Genomic DNA, 22,121 nt, shown 5'->3' with positions numbered 1-22,121 from the left:
AGATAATGACTAATAGATAGCGAATAAGTGTTACCCTATCTTGCAAATAAATTATGGGATCAAGTCTCAAGAAGAACAATTTATCTTCTAGAAGCCTCAAAACAGGGTACAAGGACTATCTTCATCACGATTTCAACAATGACCCAATATTACATGAATTTTTCATAATATCAAGGAATCATCTTTCTAAAAATCAATAATCACATTTGAATTATGATTATGCTTCTACCGTTTCAGAACAACAACAGCACTCATCACATCATTAGTTACTATATTATTTTAAAAGCAATATAACTTTACAACTACAAACACAAACGGTGAGTAAAGAAATGGAATGTCTAAAGTTTGCTACAAATACACAATAGTTCATTATTTATTGCTAATATTGTATTCTTGTCTTATCAATTCAATACCAGTATTATAGACACAGACTATCAATCTTTTTAGGTCAAACTACGTAAAAAGTTGTTTACCTCTTATTTACATTATGTGTCTTTTCATATCCTTGCATTTAAGTTTTTCTAATTCGATATACTTCTCATTGGTACTTATTTCCATTCCAATAACTGAGGCTAGAAGGAGAGGCCTTCCAATATAAGCTCTCTTGTTTTCTAGAATACACTATCTTTTAAATACACCAACTTCATGTTTCAATGGCTTCTCACTATATAAGAGTCACTAGATGTATAACTACCATCAATCGCACTAGTGATGAAAGTCGTCATCATAATTCATTACCTCCACCACTCATGGAAAATTAGCTCGTAACTCCTCAAGCCTCCTAAAGCAATGGCACAAATAATTGGTTTGGCGAGCACAATCTAGAAACTCATTCAACAACTTGATAATGTTTCCCTAACAACACATATAGGGGCTCTTATTCCCTACAAAGAGCTAACAAGTGCTAGCACATGAGAAAAAGTGAATGATTTTGTGTGATTTAAGAGCATCAAGAGAGAATAAAATAACTCTTCAAATATTATAAATTTATAGTCTCAACTTAAGTAAATCATAGGTTAAATCTCATAGTTATCATTCCAACCTCTCAACTTTTGAGTCATTAATGTTTAGACTCTCAAGCTTTGACTTCTTTCACTTAGGTCCAATAATGAGTGTTGAATCCATCCAGAATAGATTGAACTTTAATCACTCATTAATATAGATTGAAATCACCGTATTTGGGAAAACCATTCTTAATATATGTAATAATCCAAAAATTTCTCAATCTTGGCAATCAATCTTCTATTCTGTGTGACTCATAGGTTCTCTATTATGTCGGTAGTAAATCAAATCGTGATTAATCTACAATGACAAAGATTGGTTGCTAGTAAAACATCATGACTATTCAAATGATTGATAATCAACAAAAAAAACCTTTTTGTATCTGCCAATGGTATGATCACAATGTAATCAAGTCATTTTATTAACCGATATCTTATCAATGTTAAAACACAAAAATAATATATATCTCAGGTCACCCTTGAATTTTATCATTTGATATTCGAGGTAATGATAAAATACAATTAGATTGGGCAACAACTCAATCCCACATGGCTACAATTCCAATGGTTATAATCTTCAATCAAACAATGTTTCAAGATATCTTCTCCTACATCTGAAAGTGAAGAATATTATGTCGATCTACCATAACTCTGATACACTATTTGACATAATCAAGTACTATTGTATTGATAATCCTAATAAAAAGACTAGGTTAGACTAGTGTCAAATCTGTTTGATAGGTGCACAAGGCGCTCCAGTGATTTTAAGTCAAAAAATTATATGCAACCATTATGTGGTCAAAATTCCTCTTTGAAATTAACTCATGAATACAATTTAAGGTAATGACTAGCGCATAGTGAATAAGCATTCCTACCTTGCAAGTTATGGGATCAAGTCTTGAGAGAACAACTTCATGAAGCCTTGAAACATGATACAAAGATCAACTTCACCACGAGTTCAACAATCACCCAATATCAAATGAATATATCCTATATCAACAAATTATCCTCTTAAAAATCAATAATTTTTGTTAAAGTGTAATTATGCTCTTAACATTTCAGAACTACCACAACACTCATCGCGCCATTAATCTTTGTATTATCTTAAAAGTAATATAACCCTATCACTATAAATACAAAATAATAAGTTGGGAAAAGAAACCATTTGAAGTTAGCAACACAAAACAAATAGTTCAATATTTATTGTTGATATTGTATTCTTGTCTCATTAATTGAATAGTAGTATAATGGACCTTACTTGTAGGCCTTTCGAATTGAATTACGTACAAAAATTATGTCTCAAATTTACTATTTGTGTCTTTTCAAATTTTTTCACCAAAATCTCCCTATTTTTGTGTTTATTTCCACACCAATCATTAAAAATAACTTATAACATTGCGAGTTAAGTTTATTCAAGTTTATCAAGTTTCAAAATGTCTAACAATTATCATAAATTATTAAAAATCCATTAAATATATATAATGCAAAATAAATGTGACTAAAATATTAAAAATCCCTAATGAATATAAAAAAAAAAAAGTTAAAACACATGCTATCTAACAATTTCTCAATAAAGCCGAATAAAATCACATGGTAACATTATTAATGTCATATTTTTTAAATTGTACATCTAGAATTTCGATTTCAATATTCATAAAATATTAACATGAATTATTATATTCTTTGGACATAAACTAAGAAACAAATTGGAGGGGACATAAATAATTAAATCCCAATTAACAAATGAAAATGGAAAAAGAGACCAAACGTTGGTAGAAACAAATAACCATGTCAATAGAAAAACGAGAAATTATACTTGGTAAATGAGCAAGTTAATCTCAATCGACAAAATTATATGTATAATTTTTTAATATACAAATATGTATATATATGAATATATTATGATATGATTAAGTGATTTTGAATTAATAATAATATAATATTTAATCGTATGTTGACAAACACACACACACACACATATATATATATAAGAATGTGTATATCTAGCATTACTCTACTGACAATATTTGTTCTAAAAACAAATATGAAATTCAAGTTTTTAGATTCATTTGGTCTTGCACCCATGGGTATCAAGGTTTTGTACATGGGTCAAGTACGTCGGTAGGCATACTTGTGCATTTAAAAGTAATTATTTTAACTAAAATATGTATTTTCTTTTCACGCTCATCTAGCTGAGACTTCTCAATTTCATTTTCAATTTAACTTTTCTGTCCTTTCCCAAGTCATCGGAACCCCGTTGCAATTAGAAGTCTTGCTAATCAAAGGAAAAACAAGAAGTTGTCCACAACCGAAGAGTTTCTCTCTTTGCTCTCTCTTCCCCTCTCTTCTCTTCTCTCTGTCTCTTTTTTTTTTTTTTTCCTCTTTCCATTTCTTTTCCTCTTCCCTTTCCTTTTCTCATCTTCTTCCTCTACCTATTACTTAATCTCATTTCCTTTTCTTTCTTAGTTCTTGGAGAATGAGGTTTTTTCCTTTTTGTGTACTTTTTTTAGAATGGTTTGAGATGAATTTGATTTGCTAGACATTGGCCAATTGGTGAGTGCACAACTTCTATAAAGTGTTTTTTAATTATTATTTTGGTTTCCTTGTTTTTTTTTTTTAACTTTGATTTGAGTTTTTTTATATTGTATTTGCTTTATATTTTATTTTGTTATTGTAGTTTTATTTGAATTTTGTACATATAAATTTGGATTTGTATATAAATATGTGGGTTAGTATTAGATTTGGGCACTTGTTTTTATAGGTATGGCTTTTATATTAGCTTTCTATTGGTGTTTTAAAATTTTGATTAATCAAATTTCGTAGGTATAAAATGAATGAGAATTTCTCGAGATTGGGTACCCTGGTGAGTCTGTCTATACTCGTAGAGTGAAGTATCAGTCTTCATGCTTCATACTCGTATAATTCAATTCGTTTTTTACTTGTATCCATTTTATTGATACTTATACCAACTCTACCTATGCTCGTATAATTCAATTAATACTTTGCCGGCTTCTAAATACACAAGCATTAGTAAATACATACATTCAACCACTTTTTATGCGGATTTTAACGTGTATTTTATTTAATTTATAGACTACCCAAAAACAATTAATTCTTTGCACTTTAATCCCCAAAATCATCCATCTATAAAATTTAATAGAAACGGGGTTTCACAATTATAGATTCTTTTTAAAATTAGTAAAATTTAAAAAAACATAGATAGAATTGTTTTTAATATTTTAGAAAATTAACATATAAAAAAGAATGTTTTTATAGTATTATTGGATTTATATACATGCTCAATGTCCATTTTTGTTGATATAAAATATTTTTATTTTATTTTACAAATATAACAGTGTTTCATTATTTTCATTCTTCAAGTAATTAAAAATTCATATTTATGAAATGAATTTATACCCTCCGAAAATATAAAATTCTAGGTGAGAATCTGATGACATGTTCATGTGATGTGATGAATATAAATATGTTTTTTCATACTTTTAATTTCATTTGTTCCCAACAAAAATATTAATTGTAAGTATCTCCATACACACTTATAAATGGATGAAATTATTATAAAAACAAACAAAAACTAAGTAAATTCTCTGATTTTTTTTCCTTCAACAGTAGAGATGGCAACGGGAAGTAGCAAGGAGAAGATTTCAATCACCGTCTCCATCCTCGTTCTCGTCTCCGTAAGGGATATCAATCCTCATCTTTGATCCATTCTCGTTATAAGGATGACAAAGATTTTCTATCTCCTCCCTATCTCCTTCCCATTCCTGTAGAAAAAAATCTTCTCCCTATACTCAGGAGAAAAAGTCTCTTCCTCGTATCCCTTAAATACAATATAAATATATTAAATAATAAAATTAAGTAAAATTAAAATTAACTCACTATTTCAAATGTTACAAATATTATATATTAATCATCTTAATATGTACAACGAAACTCTAAATAAATTTAAAAAATATAATTAATCTAAAACTATAAAATTATATTAGTGTTTTAAGTAAATATATTAATATAAAATGGTGGGATGGGGATAGGGGCAGGGCGGGAAAGAGATATATATGTATTTCCATCTTTGGCTCATCCCCAATTAAGGAAATTTTTTTCGTCCCTATCTTCTATCTCATTTCTATCAGAGAATCTCCTCTTTGTTAGGATCAAAGTTTCTAAATTCAGATTAAAATTGTCATCTTTATTTAAAATTTATAAGGGATTTCTAAATCAATAATTTAGATTATTTTTAAGAATTTGCATCTATAATATTAAATCCACTACAACCAATAAATTGGAAATAGGAGAAGTCAACTAGAAAAAAATTTTGTACAACAGCTAAAAACTAACCCACAACATAACTCCAAAGTTAACAAAAATGATAGAATATTAGAACGTTTAAGATAACGATTTGAGTTTGAGTCTCTATCATGCTTATAAAATCTTGACTTACATGATACAGATATAATAGTTGTAGGTTTGATTATTGTGTTCTAGGTTTATTCGTTTAACAAAATGAGCAGAATTCCCAATTACCGAAAAAAAAAACTCACCTACAACATATCTATTAAATTTAAATAATAGAGTAATTTGGCCACCTTGGTTCATACAAATAAATTTGTATAATTTATTTATACATATAATTTTATTTTTTAAAATAAGATTTATGTAATTTTATTATAGATGTTGATAACTCATAGGGGTGTGATATTTTTTTAATAAATACATACATTTTAAATAAATAATTTCACCAAAATAAAATAAATAAACTTTGCAAAAAAAAGAAAAAAGACTTTGTTAATTGATAGCAGGCTTATATCTAATTCTTAGTTACTGTCGACTTGTATTATATAAAAAATTTTAATTTTTTTTATAAAGAAAAGAGTTAGGATTTGAAATAAGCGAAATTTTGGGCAAATGGAAATAAATAAAAGTAGAAGTCCTTGAAAGTGAAAAGGAATAATTGAAAACGGCTGAATTGAAAGTTTTGTTGAACAAAAAGTCGGCTTTGTCTCTTATAGAAAAACGTAGACTTTTTGCGAGGTTTCTTTATTAATTAAACTATAATTCTCCACATTTCCCTTTTTGACCTCCTTCACAATCTTCTTCCGATTAAAATCCATCATATTTTCCAGTATTAACATAATGATTCTTTAAAGATTTTAAATATTATATTTTAATATGCTAAATGTGAAAAATAAAATAAAATAATTTAAAAAAGAAAAAAATATTATAGCTTGACAACCCATGAAACCTTTTAAAAATTAACAAACAAATTTTTTTCAAATAAAAGAGAATTCAAATTTATATTAAATAATTTAAACATTTATCAGAAATTGAAAAAACTAGTACTATTGTATATATAAATCTACAAAATTATTGGTAAAGCTAACCACAAGATGCTGCCACATGGCAAGATTGATGGAACACGCCACGTGTTGAAAACATAGTAACTAAAGTCCTCTCATCTAGGGGGCGCTGATTTGTTTGGACGCTGAATGATTGGAATCTACCGGCCAGACGTCACACGAGGAAGACACGTGGCAAATCAGATGCTGTTCATGTCAATTGCACTACAGTAATTGACCATGCAACCGCTTTCCGTGAAGTGAAGGAAACGCCCATCTGGCCATGAAGTGGCGGATTGTGATTGGCTGGAGAGTGGAAACTCACAAAAATGAGTCCGTGTATTAAACGGAAAGCATTAGTTGTTCTGAATTATATATAAAAAATAAAATTATTTTCGAAAATTTTACTAATTAAAATTTACAAGTTAACACTCTTTAGTTTGGATTCTCTTGCAGTTTAAATTACTAATTAATTTTAATTAAAAAAAGCTTATAATTTGAATTTAAAGTTTGAGCGCTCTTCAAAATTTCAAATTTGATAAAAAAAAAATGAGTTCAAATTTGACATTTAAAAATCAAGCTCCCCTTTGTGGAGTTACTATTAATTAGTTGAAAATTATGGTGCCACTTTTCCAAGGAAATTGTCCAATCAAAGACCCACCAATTATTCCATATGTTTTTCAAATTTACCCCATGACATGAATTCTTTTACCGTCTCAATTTTTACCATGAGATGTAAAATTTGGATCCAACAATTTTAAATCACTTATCCAATTAATATAATATTTAATGACTTAGGGATGCATCAATGTCAAGCTGACATGTTAGGCACGAAATTCAGTTGGTTGACAATGAGACTAATTTAATATAGGTCAAAGGACGAATTTTAGTACAATCTAAAAAAGATATTCATAGATAAAAAATTTAAATACCCATTTATTTCTAAACTATTGTTAACTTTTTCATGAAATACAAAAGTAAAATTATTATTTAATAATAATATTAAAAAATATATAATTTTATCTTATTTTTTCTCAGATTTTAAAAATTAACATTTAACTCTCATACTTAAACTTTGAAAAGTGATTCCCCCCCAACCCCCCCACCCCCCAAATCCCTAATTTTTTTCTTCACCCTCTCTTCGGCTATCAGCGATCGATATGGTTGGAGGTTAAATGGCAAACATCTTTCAGATCTGAATGACATTCGTTGTCCATTCTGGACAACCCTCATCATCCAGATCTGGACGACGGAGAGTTCTTTAGTGAGGACGATGTTGTTGATCAGTCTAGACAACGAAACGTTGTCCAAAAATCTAGAAGATGAAACTTAGTCTAGATCTAAACGATGCTTGTCATTTAGATCTGGAGAATAATCGTCATACTTGGACGATGATCGTCGTCTAGAGGACGACTTCTGGACGAAGACTCTTCCATCGTTGATCAATCATTGTCGGAGAAAATGACTGGATTTTAAGGGGGAAAAGTGAATTTTTTAAAAATTGATTCAAGGAAGAAAATATTAATTTTTTAAATTAAAGGAAAAATGAGATAAAATTTTAATTATTTTAATATCATTGATAAAATCAAAAATTTACCCTTAACCCTAACATAAAATATATGAGTGTGTCTTAACAGAATAAACTTTGGATAGGTATTTGTGTTTTTTGGATAGATATTTGAATTTTTTATTTGTCATAGGTATATATTATCATTTTAATAAAACTTGGGTGGGAAATTGCCCTTTTCCCTTTAATATAATTATTTTTTAAAATAATTAATTAAAATTTAAAATAAATTTGATAATTGATTTTTTTTATTGATAGTATATTAAATTAATTTTTCTGAACTATGGGGACAAAACAATGATGATGTTTGATTTAGATCTATGAGCAAAACACTTCTAATTTTCGATCTTACAACAAGACAAGTTATGTAACATAATTTAACTAGCTTAATCGCCTGCAACCGTCTGCATGTTTGATTCCATTTTTTTATTTGATGGCCACAGATTAAAAATTGGAAAATTTTGGATCTTCAACGTTTGTCTCAATCGAGATCTCTGGATTCTTCTCCTACTTACGAATATACGAAATTTCTCATATTGAACAACTGGATTTCCCTTTTTTTTTTTTTTTTAATTTACATCTATTTAAAAACAAAATTTTACCCAATTTTCCCGTATAATGACTGTTGATATTACGATTTTTTGTCACCTATTAATATAAGTAATTAAGAGTTTTATATAAAATATATTACAATAGTATATAATTTAAAGTCTTACATAAAATATGTTACAGTAACAAACATTAAAGTCTAAAAAAACCTTAAGTAAATTTGTTATAAGTATACAAAATAATTATAAAATTGAATCGAGACAGATAGAGAAAACACTAAAATTTTTATATAATTTAATTTAATAATAATTAAAATATCTGCATTTTTCACTAATTTTTGTATAGTACAATAATTTGCAATATTTCTAATATTTTATATGTTTTCACCTCTCTCTCTCTCTTCTCCCACTCTTCCTTGTCAATTGAAGTTTTCTAGATGGAAATATTAGTTTTAATCTTCCTTTTTCTTTGGGTTTTGACCTATTATTTTAAGTTTAAATAGAAAAAATAATGTTTATATTGATGACATTTTATTTACGTGAAAATTAACATCTTTGTTGGATAATCAATTTGAAAATATCGTGATATGAAATTTGGTTGGACCCCCCTCTCATAATAAAGGCAGAAGATCATTCTTTGCATAAGTTGTAAATTTGATATTGTCTGGTCACTGGTCTTGCTTTTCTAGTCTTAATTCCACTATAAGTTTCAGATTGAGAAATTGAGTAATGGTTATCCTTTATCTATTATGTTTGGTTGTGCTTAAAAGGTTGATTTCAGAGTGTTTAATTTGACCGCATGATATATGCCCTTCAATGACATTTTATTTACGTGAAAATTAACATCTTTGTTGAATAATCGATATGAAAATATCGTGATATGAAATCTGGTTGGACCCCCCTCTCATAATAAAGGCAGAAGATCATTCTTTGTATAAATTGTAAATTTGATATTGTCTGGTCACTGGTCTTGCTTTTCTAGTCTTAATTCCACTATAAGTTTCAGATTGAGAAATTGAGTAATGGTTATCCTTTATCTATTGTGTCTGGTTATGCTTAAAAGGTTGATTTCAGAGTGTTTAATTTGACCGCATGATATATGCCCTTCAATTCTTGAATTGTGGGGAGGACTTTTAAAACTTCAAAAATATCCTGCCATGTGGAGAATTTATCATATCATTCTAGATAACACAAGTTGACGCTATCATGAGTTGCATATCATAGACTTTGGAGTTTATTATTTAACAATATATATAATAAATAACCTAATTACCGAATTTAATTAATTTCATTATTCGATAATATGATCAATTAAAAGATAATTTAATTAATTAATTTTACTATTTGACTACATAAAAAAAAAATCTTAATATAATCTTATAAGTAAATTATTTAACAAAAAATTAAAAAATCCAAAGATAACTCAATAATTTGAAAAAATTTTCATTTAACTTGAATTATCTAACATATTGCCTATTTGGCATGCATGGTGGACAACATCAACCCCCTTGTATGTAAAACATCCGTAAACTCTCATATGGTAAAATATCAAAATTTAGCCTTGGCATTAGAGTGGATTCAGATCGAGTCAAGCTTGAACATCCCTTGAGTCGAGTTCAATTCGAATAAAAAATGCTTCAGCTCGAGTTCAACTTGAGTTTGTTAAGCTAAAATTAAGTCAAACTTGAGTTCGATTCAAATAAAAAATGACTTAGCTCAATTTGGTTCGAATTTGACTTAATTAAATAGGTCGAATCAATTGTTCAAATTTGTAGCTCGATTCGATTTGAATTAATAGTTCGAATTAATAGCTTGAATGTGTGACTCAAAATTGTGGCTCAAGTTTGTGGTTCACTGACAAAAAGATATCGTTTTACAGAAATAATATTCAAAATTTTTTATTCGAGTAATAAATTCAAACCAAATTGAGTTATAAATTCAAACTATCAATTCAAGCTGAATCAAACCACAAATTTTAACTATTGATTCGAGTCGAATATCTCTTAACTCAAATTCGGTTTGAATTAAAAATGAGTCAAATCATCTAGCTCGAGTTTGGTTCGAATTTGAATTAAATGAATTTGAGTTAAGCTAAATTGAATTGAATTAGCTTTCGAGAGTCAGTCAACCCGGATCATATCCAAGCTTACTTTGCATGATCAATTTTCACTTTGGCAACAACCTAACAAAATATCCCTAAACCCCCGTAAAATCTCATATAGGTGCCCACATGAAAAAATAAAATATAAAATCAATGAATTGCAAATATCAATTAGGCCCCTAATGTGTCACAAACTTGATCTCAATTTTCATGCTTAGCAAATGCAATTCAAACTTATAAAATCAAGACAACTCACCAAATAACAATATATAATCATTATATAAATGAAACTAAAAGCTAATGTTCATATAAATATATTTTTTTTAACAAACTTTCTTCCTTAATTTATAATTTTAAAGTTTGAATGTGAATAGTGTGAAAAGTAAATTTATAAAAATGGTGGGGGCTGGTTGGATATTGGTTTATAGAATGCATTAGGGATCTTTGATGGTATTTTAGTGTTTAAATTTACATATGATATTGGTCATATTTGTGTAACCTCTAGAGTGTTAGTCAATTTCATATACACCCCCACTCATCTTGAGCAAGATTCCTTTAAGACAATAATTCAATTGTTACTATAAAAGCATATATAACTTTGAAATACTGTTTTTTTTTTTAAAATTGGACTGAATAATAAAAAAATAATAATTTTTTTAAAAGAATTATTGCTTAAACTAGGAAGAACCACCATGCCACACCAAGTTTGGTTTATTATTTTTTATATTTAAACTATATTTTGTATTTTATTCGAAAATCTACAATTTTGTAACCGCTAGAACTATCAATCAATATAATGTGTATGCTATTATGCAAATTCATTTTTAAGTTAATACAATTTGGATTTTATATTGAATGACTAATTATACATTTTTTTTTTATATCTTTTAGAATATTTATTAAAACAATTCACCAGTTTGACCACTAGTTGACCCATACTGGCCCTTTCACTGGATAACGTCTAATTTAACTCTGAAAATATAGCTAAACAATACAAGAGTAACATTTTATTGTAGGTTGAATGACCATTTCATACTCAAATTTCGATGAAACAAAGATTTCCTACTCTTTAAGTTTAAAAAGTTCATTTGTTCACTTATTATCCACTTTTGTTAATGAAAATTGTTTCGTAAAAGAGTAAGAAAGTCATTTTGAACAAAAATTTTTATTTTCTTTATTTTCTTACTTTTTCTATTTTTTCTTTACCCCTTCTTTTTTCTCCCTTGTCACCACTAGTAATAAACTCAATCAATTTTCTATGTTTGACCATATCCAACTACAATAGATTTGCCAAAGGTTAGGTATGGCTTCTATCAACACTAATACATTTTAAGGCAAGATACAACCTCCATAATACTTTGAGGCTAGCTCTTGCCTCTCTGTCAATGACAACCATGTCAGAGTCTTTCATGTTGTTGTTGGTGTCCCTTTTCTTATCATTATCATGCCTCATCTTTCTCCTTTATCGATTTTTCATTACCATCATGGCCATGCCATCCTACTCTGCTGTGATTTCTTCACCTTTGCTAAAGATGATCCCTTCCTTTTCATGGCTGATTCAATTGCTTCTACCCTAGTCAACACCACTGCTAACACTAGCACTCTTTCTCGATGACTATGATTGACGATGGAGATTAATGATATTTTTGTAATTTCAATAAAATGATATATTGATAATTGAAATTTGTATTAAGTATTTAGGTCAACATCTTAATTTCAGTAAAAATAACAAATTAGAAATTTTTAGTGAAACCAAACCATTTTTATTAACGAAAATGGATGAAGGGTAAATAAATAAATTTTCAAACTCTAAGGGTGGAAGATTAGTTTTTATCAAAGTTTGGCTGGGAAATAAGCTGTTATCAAAGTGTGGGTGGAAAATAGTTGTTTGGCCCTATATTTCATAACTTCTATTATGATTTATGATGTATAAGTCAATTTGCATTGCCTTGTCATTTTATATATATATATATATATATATATATATATATATATATATATATATATATATATATATATATATATGTGTGTGTGTGTGTGTGTGTGTTATATAAATATGATTGAAATTTTGTGATAAAAGGAGAAACGAAAGCGTAAAAGAAATTGGGATAGTGATTATGCTTTTATTGAAAAAGAGAATGATGTGAGAATTGTACCTCTGAAAACAAGTTATATATAATATTTCTTCATTACCCATCATGACCAAAAAATTGACTAACTCCCAATTCCCTTAAATGTGTTCATTTAACACATTAATTGTTTTTATTTTTAATGTAATAAATTTGTGCCTAATTAATTAATGGATTTAATCAATTAGCCACCAAAACCATTATTGAGTTCACATGGTGGGAAACCACATGTTATGTAATACTCTCCTTTGAATTTTTATTACTTACAGGTAATTGCATTAACTTTATTGAGGAAAAACTCAGTAGAATAAAAATTAAAACAAAGGAATGCAATTATTTAATGTCCTGTAAAGTGGGGTTGTACGTGTTTAAATTGTTTTATTAAAAATCTTACTAAAAAAACACAGTGAGACAAAATCTAGTAAAGGGAAAAAGAATACAGTGCACATTTTATCCAATATGTGACATACTTAAATAATTTTCTCTCCCTAATAAGTGCTCATTTTGATGAATGCTACATTTTATTATAGTGGGATTAATTTAGTTATTTGTTAAGCCATCGTATGTCGATGTTGTACACTGACTTTTCAAATATTGATATCGGTAATGTCTTAATGAAACAAACTGTTTCATAAAAAATCTTACTAAAAAAACCTAGTGGATAAAATCTAGTGAAGGGAAAAAGAATACAGTGCACATTTTGTCCCACTGCGTTTTTTTAGTAAGATTTTTAATGAAACAATTTAAGCACGTCTAACCCCACTTTACAGGGCATTAAATAATTGCATTCTTTTGTTTTGATTTTTATCCAATATGTGACATACTTAAATAATTTTCTCTCCCTAATAAGTGCTCCTTTTGATGAATGCTACCTTTTATTATAGTGAGATTAATTTAGTTGTTTGTTAAGCCGTCGTATGTCGATGTTATACACTGACTTTTCAAATATTGATATCAGTAATATCTTAATGAAATAAATTGTTTCATAAAAAATCTTACTAAAAAAACCTAGTGGATAAAATCTAGTGAAGGGAAAAAGAATACAGTGTACATTTTGTCTAATATGTGACATACTTAAACAATTTGCGCTCCCTAATAAGTGCTCCTTTTGATGAATGCTACCTTTGATTGTAGCAGGATTAATTCAATTGCTTGTTAAGCCATTGTATGCCGATGTTATATACTAACTTTTCAAATATTGATTACGGTAATGTCTTGATGAACAAATCTGTAAGGTTGTCACTAGATCGTATTTGTTTGATATCAATCTCTTGGCTCTACTAGAGCTCATGAGTGTAAAAGAAGATATGTTTGGTTTTATCTTCTTTAATGCATTTTCCTCTAATTTGGGCAATAAATGTCGTATTATCTTCATATAATATGGAAATAGTGTTTATTGTATAAGGAAGATTGCATATATTCTGGATATGATAGATGATAGATCGTAACTATATGTATTCTTAACTGGCTCATGGAAAGATAAAATTTCTGAATGATTTGAAGATGTTACAACCAAAACCTATTTGGTGGAGTAAGAAAATTGTTAACGAAAATTGTTTCGTGAAAAAGTAAGAAAGTCATTTTGCACAAAATATTTCTATTTTCTTTTTCTCTTCACTTTTTCTATTTTTTTCTTTTCCCCTTCTTTTTTGTCCCTTATCACCACTAGTAATAGACTCAATCGGTTTTCTATATTTGATCATATCCAACCACAATAGATTTCCTAGATGTTAGATATCACTTCTATCAATACTAATACATTTAAAGGTAAGATATAGCCTCCACAACACTTTGAGGCTAGCTTGCCTCTCTGTCAATGACAACCATGTCAACATCTCTCTTGTTGTTGTTGGTGTCCCTTTTCTCATCAATATTGTGTCTCATCTTTCTCCTTTATTGATCTTTCTTTGCCATCATGACCATGCCCTCTTACTCCACTATGACTTCCCCATCTTTACTAAAGATGATCCCTTCCTTTTCATGGTTGATTCGATTGCTTCTACTTGGTCAACATCACCTCTAAAAACAACACTCTCTCTCAACGACTATTATCAATGATGGGGATTAGTGATATTTTTGTAATTTCAATAAAAAAGATATATTGATAATTGAAATATGTATTAAGTGCTTAGGTCAACATTGTAATTTCACTAAAAATAACAAATTAGAAATTTTTAGTAAAACCAAACCATTTTTATTGACGAAAATGAATAACAGATAAATAAATAGATTTTTCAAACCTTAAGGGTGAAAAATTAGTTTTTATCAAAGTTTGGGTGGGAAATAAGCTTTTATGAAAGTTCGGATGGAAATTAATTTTTTGGGCTTATATTTTATTAACTTCATATATATATATATATATATATAACTTTTATGATTATTTCATGGTTTCCTAGTAGCATTATTATTATAATTATCATTTTTATTGTGAAAACAAGGCAAATCAAAATTTAGTTTCTATTTCAATTTCAATTTCATGATGTGGTTGCTATAGTTTTGGTTAACCTCAGTTGAATTGACATTACAATTTGACCGGCAAGTTTTTAGCTTCATGATAATTTAATAACTCTTTTACAAGTTTTTTTTTTTTTTTTTAGAAAACAAAATGCCATTTTTGACTTTTCCAAGCAAAATTTAGAAACACTTTTTGTTTTGATTTTGCCAACCTATGAAAAGAAAAAAAATTTTTCCACATGTTAAATTGGGTTGACATATGGCAATAGGAACTTCGAGAAATTAAGTACAAAATATTAAGAAAATTTTGATACGATAATTAGGTATTCGTTGTCTAACTTCATTTATAGTATAAGACTTATTTATGAAATAAAAGTATTTTATAATAACAAGAAGGCCAAAAGACTTGTTCTTATCCAAGATATAGTAAAAATCTAAAATGATTTTATCTAACTTTCGAAAATGTAAACACTTATTTAAGAATAAAATCTTATTAAAAAACTCAATTAAAGTTAAGGGGAAAACTGTAATTTAACAAAAAAAAATAAAAACATAAAATTTATTATAATTTCCTCCCATATTTTAAAAAACTAACAATTTTACTATGCCTAAAATTTTCAAACTTTGAAAAGTAGCATTCCCCCCTAAAAATTTGGGTTTTCTTTCTCCCCACTCTGGCGAACGAAGGTCGGTCTTTCTTTCTCTCGATGATGTCTCTTGGGTTGAAGCCCTCGAATGATGTCTACATCGAAAAATCTAGACGTCGTTCATTTGGAAGGGTTTCTTCGTATAGATTTTTTGATCTAGACAAAGGACATCTGGATTTCATTTAAGAGGAAAGGGCTTCGAACAGAGTGGTATTGCCAGGGGGAAGAAAGATCAGTCGTCGTTCACTAAAGATGGCGGCTGAAGTGGGGAGGAAGAAAACCTAAGTTTGGGGGAAATGCTAATTTTCAAAGTTTGAAAACTTTAGACAAGAGTGAAGTTGTTAGTTTTTAAAACTTATGGGAGAAAATATAATAAATTTTATATATTTAAAATATTTTTGTTAAATAACGATTTTATCTTTAATTTTAATTGAGTTATTTAACAAAATTTTATTTATAAATGAGTATTTAGGTTTTCACATGTCGGAAAAAGTCAATTTGAGTTTTCACTATACTTTGGGTGGGAACAAGTTTTTTGGCCTAAGAACAAATAGGATGAAAGTTAGTTTCCAAGAGTTTACAATTTAGTCCTAAGTGGAGAAATTCAACTTTTATCTTTAGGATTATAATTTGACCCTAAAATAGAGCTTCTTCCCATTCTATTTCATATAAAAATTGGAAGTAAAAGTTGTGAAGAAACTTAAAATTAAAGTAGTGGTGGCTCCCTCCTAGGGATGGCAATGGGGAGGGGATATCAATCCCCGTCCCCGTCCCCGTAGGGGATATCAATCCCCGTCCCCGCCCCGTCCCCGTTGCGGGGATAAAAAATAATCCCCATCCCCTCCCCGCAAAGGAAAATCCCCTCCCCGTCCCCGCGGGGAAAAATCCCCTCCCCATCCCCGCCCCGTCCCCGCCCCGTCCCCGCAGGGAAAAATCCCCTCCCCATACCCATAAATATAAATTTTAATTTTTTTATATATTTCAATAAATAAAATAAATCATATTTTTCCAAACTATCATTTGCTACAAGAGCTATAAAATATTCTTTGTTATTTTAGTTCAAATATAAAGTTTTTATAAAATCTAACAATATGCAATAATCAATCTCTTCATTAGTAGCTCTTCATGTATGTGATTTAGGGTAATTTTATAATAACATTAAATTTAATACTTTTCATTCACTTCAATTGATTTTATTAAGTTTATAATTTATTATTTTTTGTGTGTAAAACCTAGTGGATTGACTAACTAAGTTTTGAAGTTGAAATAAAATTAATTTGGTACATTTACATTTTATGATAATGAAATTCTAGGTTTTTTTAATATATTATATTAATAGTTTAGAAATTAGTAAAAACTAATAATTGATAATTCAAAAATTAGTAAAATTAAAGTTATAATTTTAATAAATCATAATGTAAAATTTTCTAAAACTTAATAGTTTATAAATTATTATATTAATATATTAGATTTAGGGGGTGGGGAGGGGATGGGGAGGGGAGGGGCGGGGCGGGGCGGGGCGGGGCGGGGATGGGGAGGGGAGGGGCGGGGCGGGGCGGGGCGGGGAGGGGAGGGGAGGGGAGGGGAGGGGAGGGGAGGGGCGGGGACACATGTATCCCCGTCCCCGACCCGTCCCCGATTACGGGGATTTTTTTTATCCCCATCCCCGCCCCTTTCCCCGTTTTTATCGGGGAATCCCCTCCTCGTTAGGGTCGGGGAGGGTCGGGGCCCCTAAAGTCGGGCCCAAATTGCCATCCCTACTCCCTCCCATATAGAAAAACAAATTTGTAACAAACAATTATAGCAAATCTTGTCAAATGGTAGCATCTACTAGAAATTACTTGAATGTCAACAAATCTAAATATGCTTTTTCATTCCAACTTGCATTTAAATACCAAAGTATTATACTTTCAACTCTTACTTTGCCATGCCTCTATTATTTATTTATTTATTTATTTTGTCCCTTGTCATTTTCATGATTACATCTATGAATGAAATCAAATTATTAATAATAATATATCCCTAATAAAAGCTCCATCAAAGTCTATGTTAAAACTTTTCATCATTTGAATTATGAACAATTTACTTACTCAAAAAATAAATATCTAATAATGGGTTTGCGATTATATTTTCATAAAAATCCTAAAAAAAATTGATTTGTAATAATGGGTTTCAGATTATTCTGTCATAAAAATGTTATCTTGCTAGATTTATGCTTATAACATTATTTTGTTAATTAATAATTAATTAATTAATAGCACCTTGCTTGTATCTCATAACAACACCTTGCTTGTATCTCATAACTCAAGGGGATTAATTGGCGAATTTGTTTAGTGAAATAAAACCAATTAAAATTAATAGAGAAGCGCAGAATACAAAAGCAACAAAATTAAAAGTCCTAATGACACTCGGGAACAAAACTAGTCACTCATTCTACTATACACACAAACTTTATAGTGAAATTAATTGGAGGGAACATGGTAGTATTTGCCTTTGCACATGCATCTGTAAACAATTGGGCAAGACTCTGCAATGGAGCACTTGAAGCTCACCATAACTCTCTTGCATGGAAAGCAAGGTCCACAGGCATGGGAGCAATCTGGCAAGCTTGACCCTGTTGGGTACACTTCCAGTCCTAATTCCTCCCTCACTCTTTCCTGAAAATGAATTACAGCTTTTCATTTAACATTAGTATTTATTACACTTAACAAAATCAAATCTAGTAAAATCAATCCAAGTTCCAACCTTGGGGTACATATGGTTTTGGATTTGATGATCATCATATGTGGAGGCTGCAGCCTTCTCATTCGAGGTGGCAGAAATATCTTGCAAAATAAACAAAAAAGAAAAGTTTGAAGTAATTAACGAAATAACCCAGAAACTATTGGGCCGGGCCAACGGCCCATCTTATTTGTTCATGAAAAAAAAATTATGAACATGATAAACAGAAAAAAAAAAAAGAGAGAGAGAGAGAGCAAAAAAAAGAAAGGTGATGTAATATTTACCATGATGAGGCGACAAGCGGAGGCTCCTACCAATAATAAGCGACATGAAGAGCATCATTACAGCCAAACAACAACGAGCTCCATTGGGCAAAAGCTTCATCATCTTTTCTATGATAAGAACGTTACCAAAGAAATAATGAAGAAGTGGGGATTTTCTGTGAAAGAAATATGTATGAATGTATGCGGTGAGGGAGGATGATGAATGAAGATGTATATATAAACAAAATGCAAGTTAAAACAGAGGAGTTATAAATGAACAAGGAAGGTACAGGTGATAGACGATCACATGATCCACGGCTTCCTTTTCAAAGGTTTTCACAAGTTTTGGCCACTCCTCCTCCGCAGACCCCTATTTTTTCGGAACTTTAAAACTTCAAAGTGCACTGCATTTATTGTGAATATTTCCATCTCTTCACACTCTCCGGTAGAAACAAAGCACCAGTAATAATCTCAGGAGAGGAGGTTCACGAGTGGAGACAGCTTGGCAGGTTATAAATTCGAAATACAAAGCGATCCGGAAGAAGGGCTGACATAAACGTGAAGGGTGAGGTCCTTGGGGTTTAGTCTTAAATGAACTTCAAACTTCAAATTCTCCATTTATTGCATTAACGTTTCAATGCGGCTTCCAAGCTTTTATGAATCTCTCTCTTAATTTACCGCTCTCATCTCATGTTTGTTTGATGTTCCAAACTATCAGCTTGCTTTCATTTCCATCACTAAATCTATACTTGTATACATTCACAATTGATTTTGTTGTGCGGTAAACCTCACTCTTCAATAATTGTATTTTTGGCAACGTCTAGTTGCCACAAGACAAATATCTTGTGAGCGGCCAATATCTTAGGGTTGGCAACGGTTTGTGTCAAGTCAGATCGAAATTAGCATGGTTTATCATGCCACGGATTCTGTCTACCTACAAAATTTAAAGGTCTGAGGCATGACCTACAACATGATGGGACATCTCTTGATTGGTTGACGCTATTACAACACATGATGGGACAACATGTGATTACACATACTAATGAAAATAAAACCAATAAAATAAACGTAATTTATGATTTATATAGAAAAATAAACTGATAAATACAATTATCATACATTTTAACTTTTATCAATATTTAAATTTTTTAAATCTTCCGATACATCAACGGCAATATGATTTTGCATCATGGAATCTCTCATCACCCAGTTTTTTCATGCATATAATACTTTCAACAACACTTGAATATAACCTTGATCTTTTATCGTACAATATATATTCACATGCATTAAAGGTTTATTAGAATGCTATAATATAAATTAGAGACATTAATAAATTTTGTGTCATAGCAGAAAATATATGATAAGTTTTTTAATCTGCTCTTGACCATTCAAGAATATCAAATTTATCATTTTCATTCATAATTTCATATAAATAATTTATAAATTCACCAAATGAAGAGCTTAAATCTAAAACTAATATCCATTATGCATTGTATGATTAATCCATGTATGAATTTTTTGCACTATTAAATTAATCAAAAGGATAAATTTTATTTAAATTTAGATCTATTTTAAGATAAATCTGATGACTGAAATATAATTGACTATATTGAATAAATCTTAAAATAAAATCAAAACAAAAATAAACGAGACATTGGGAGAGATTATGTGAGCTTGAGAGTTGACAGAAACAAGAGAGAATTGAAAATAATGGGGTGTGATGGAAAAAATGAAGAAAAATAATGTGGTATTTATAGAAAAAATTGACAAAAAATTAAATTAATCGTTTTATAATGACTACTTTACTGTTGGAAAATAGTATTTGTAAAACAACTAATTTCTCCTTTCTTATTTTTTTTTTTAAATTTAAATAAGTAGGTTGTGTCGAGTTAATCAATGTGAGTTTTCTTGTGAGGCCACAACATGATTTGCTATTTTTGCAAGCCTTGACATAGTTCACAAATTTACCGGGTACCAAGGTTGGGTAATGCCTAATTGATGCAAGCCATGTTGGCTCATGGGCTAGCACAACCCTTTGCCATATCTATAATATCCTAGCGACTTTTTTGACACAACGTCGTGGGTGTGTAGACAACTCACATTAAAGGCGTGAAAAACTTAGATTGTCTAAATGCATATAGCTGCATAAAGTGAATATGTAGAGTCCTACTTTTATGGGATAGAAAGGATGTATTTCTTTAGATATGAAGAAATTTGAGATAATATTATGACCATGTGTTTACCAAATATTCAAATTGTCAGAGCAAGCAACTAGTTATAATAATCATCTTGTTGACTAAGTGAACTGTTTCTTACGTTTAATACTATATTATTGTATTACTTTGATAGTATATTAAATGTAAAGTGATTAGACTGATCAGATAACGTATATCACATTAATTAGATAACAATAGTGTTAGCCTTGACCATCTCGTGTATGCTGATCTCAACAAGATATATATCTATTTAATTGAATGAACATGCCAACTAAAGGAAGACTTCTAACACCACTTGCTCCTAGATGTTGATAATGCCCACTCTATTTGAGTGTAAAACCAAGAGAGAGACAAGCTAGAAGGATATTTTTGGCTCTAGAAATCTTTTTAGCAATCTTAGATGATCATTCTCTAAACAAAAAACCTAAGCAAACATTCTTTTAATTTTTTACGAGAATTTATTTGATACTCTTAAAAAAAAAATCCTTTATAATTGTTCTTAGTGAACATATTATATGTCTAAAAAACAATGTCATTATAGTGGATATAGGGATTGCATAGATGACCAAACCACCTAAAAAACTTCCCTTTATATTTTTGTTTGCTTGCTTTGTGTTTCACACACACGCAAACACTCTTTATCATAGTCTCATCACATTCATATATAGCATTTCCGGATATTTATATCATTATGGTAGTGCATGTTCACGCATTAACAAATTGTAAGTGTTATTATCAAGTATTCTTTATCCTTACTTTTGTCTTATGAAAATTTTTTCCTTTTTTACAACATCTCTAATTAGAAATCTTGTTACTTACATTAGAAATGCTAAGATTTTCGTTTTGATAAACCCTACAATTTTATACATGAAAGTGTGTTCTTAGAAATATAGTTTGTACCATAAGAAAAAAAGGGTTAAACAATCTAGGAAGTTTAATTACATATTTTTGTCTTTTTTTTTTTCTAATGAATAAAAGATTCTTATCAAATTTATTATTCTTCACATTGGCTAGAAGATTGAATGAGATAAATTTTTTTAGGATGGTGGAAATATGTTTAATTGTTGTTTTAAAATTAAAAAATTTAATTTGTAATATTTTCTTTAATTTTATCCTTTGA

At 29.5% G+C, this 22,121-nt stretch overlaps 1 protein-coding gene across 2 annotated transcripts; it reads right to left on the bottom strand.

Annotated features, from left to right (window-relative positions):
• Nucleotides 1–18,088: 18,088 nt before the first annotated feature.
• On the bottom strand, nt 18,089–19,483 carry LOC123230071 (protein EPIDERMAL PATTERNING FACTOR 2). Of its 2 annotated transcripts, XM_044656174.1 has the most exons (4): nt 19,073–19,483; nt 18,804–18,958; nt 18,544–18,623; nt 18,089–18,455 (listed from the first exon to the last, which is right to left on the bottom strand). In XM_044656174.1, the coding sequence occupies exons 2-4, from the start codon at nt 18,904–18,906 to the stop codon at nt 18,261–18,263; spliced, it is 378 nt and encodes a 125-aa protein (XP_044512109.1). In that variant the 5' UTR covers nt 18,907–18,958; nt 19,073–19,483; the 3' UTR covers nt 18,089–18,260. The 2 variants fall into 2 exon arrangements, with proteins under 2 accessions (XP_044512109.1, XP_044512108.1); XM_044656173.1 differs by lacking the exon at nt 19,073–19,483 and having other exon boundaries at nt 18,804–19,040.
• Between the last annotated feature and the right edge of the window lie 2,638 nt (nt 19,484–22,121).

Source organism: Mangifera indica, chromosome 11, assembly GCF_011075055.1.
Source record: "Mangifera indica cultivar Alphonso chromosome 11, CATAS_Mindica_2.1, whole genome shotgun sequence".
Lineage (NCBI taxonomy): Eukaryota > Viridiplantae > Streptophyta > Magnoliopsida > Sapindales > Anacardiaceae > Mangifera > Mangifera indica.
Note: the sequence above shows the minus strand (reverse complement) of the source record. Positions and strands in the feature narration are given on the sequence as shown.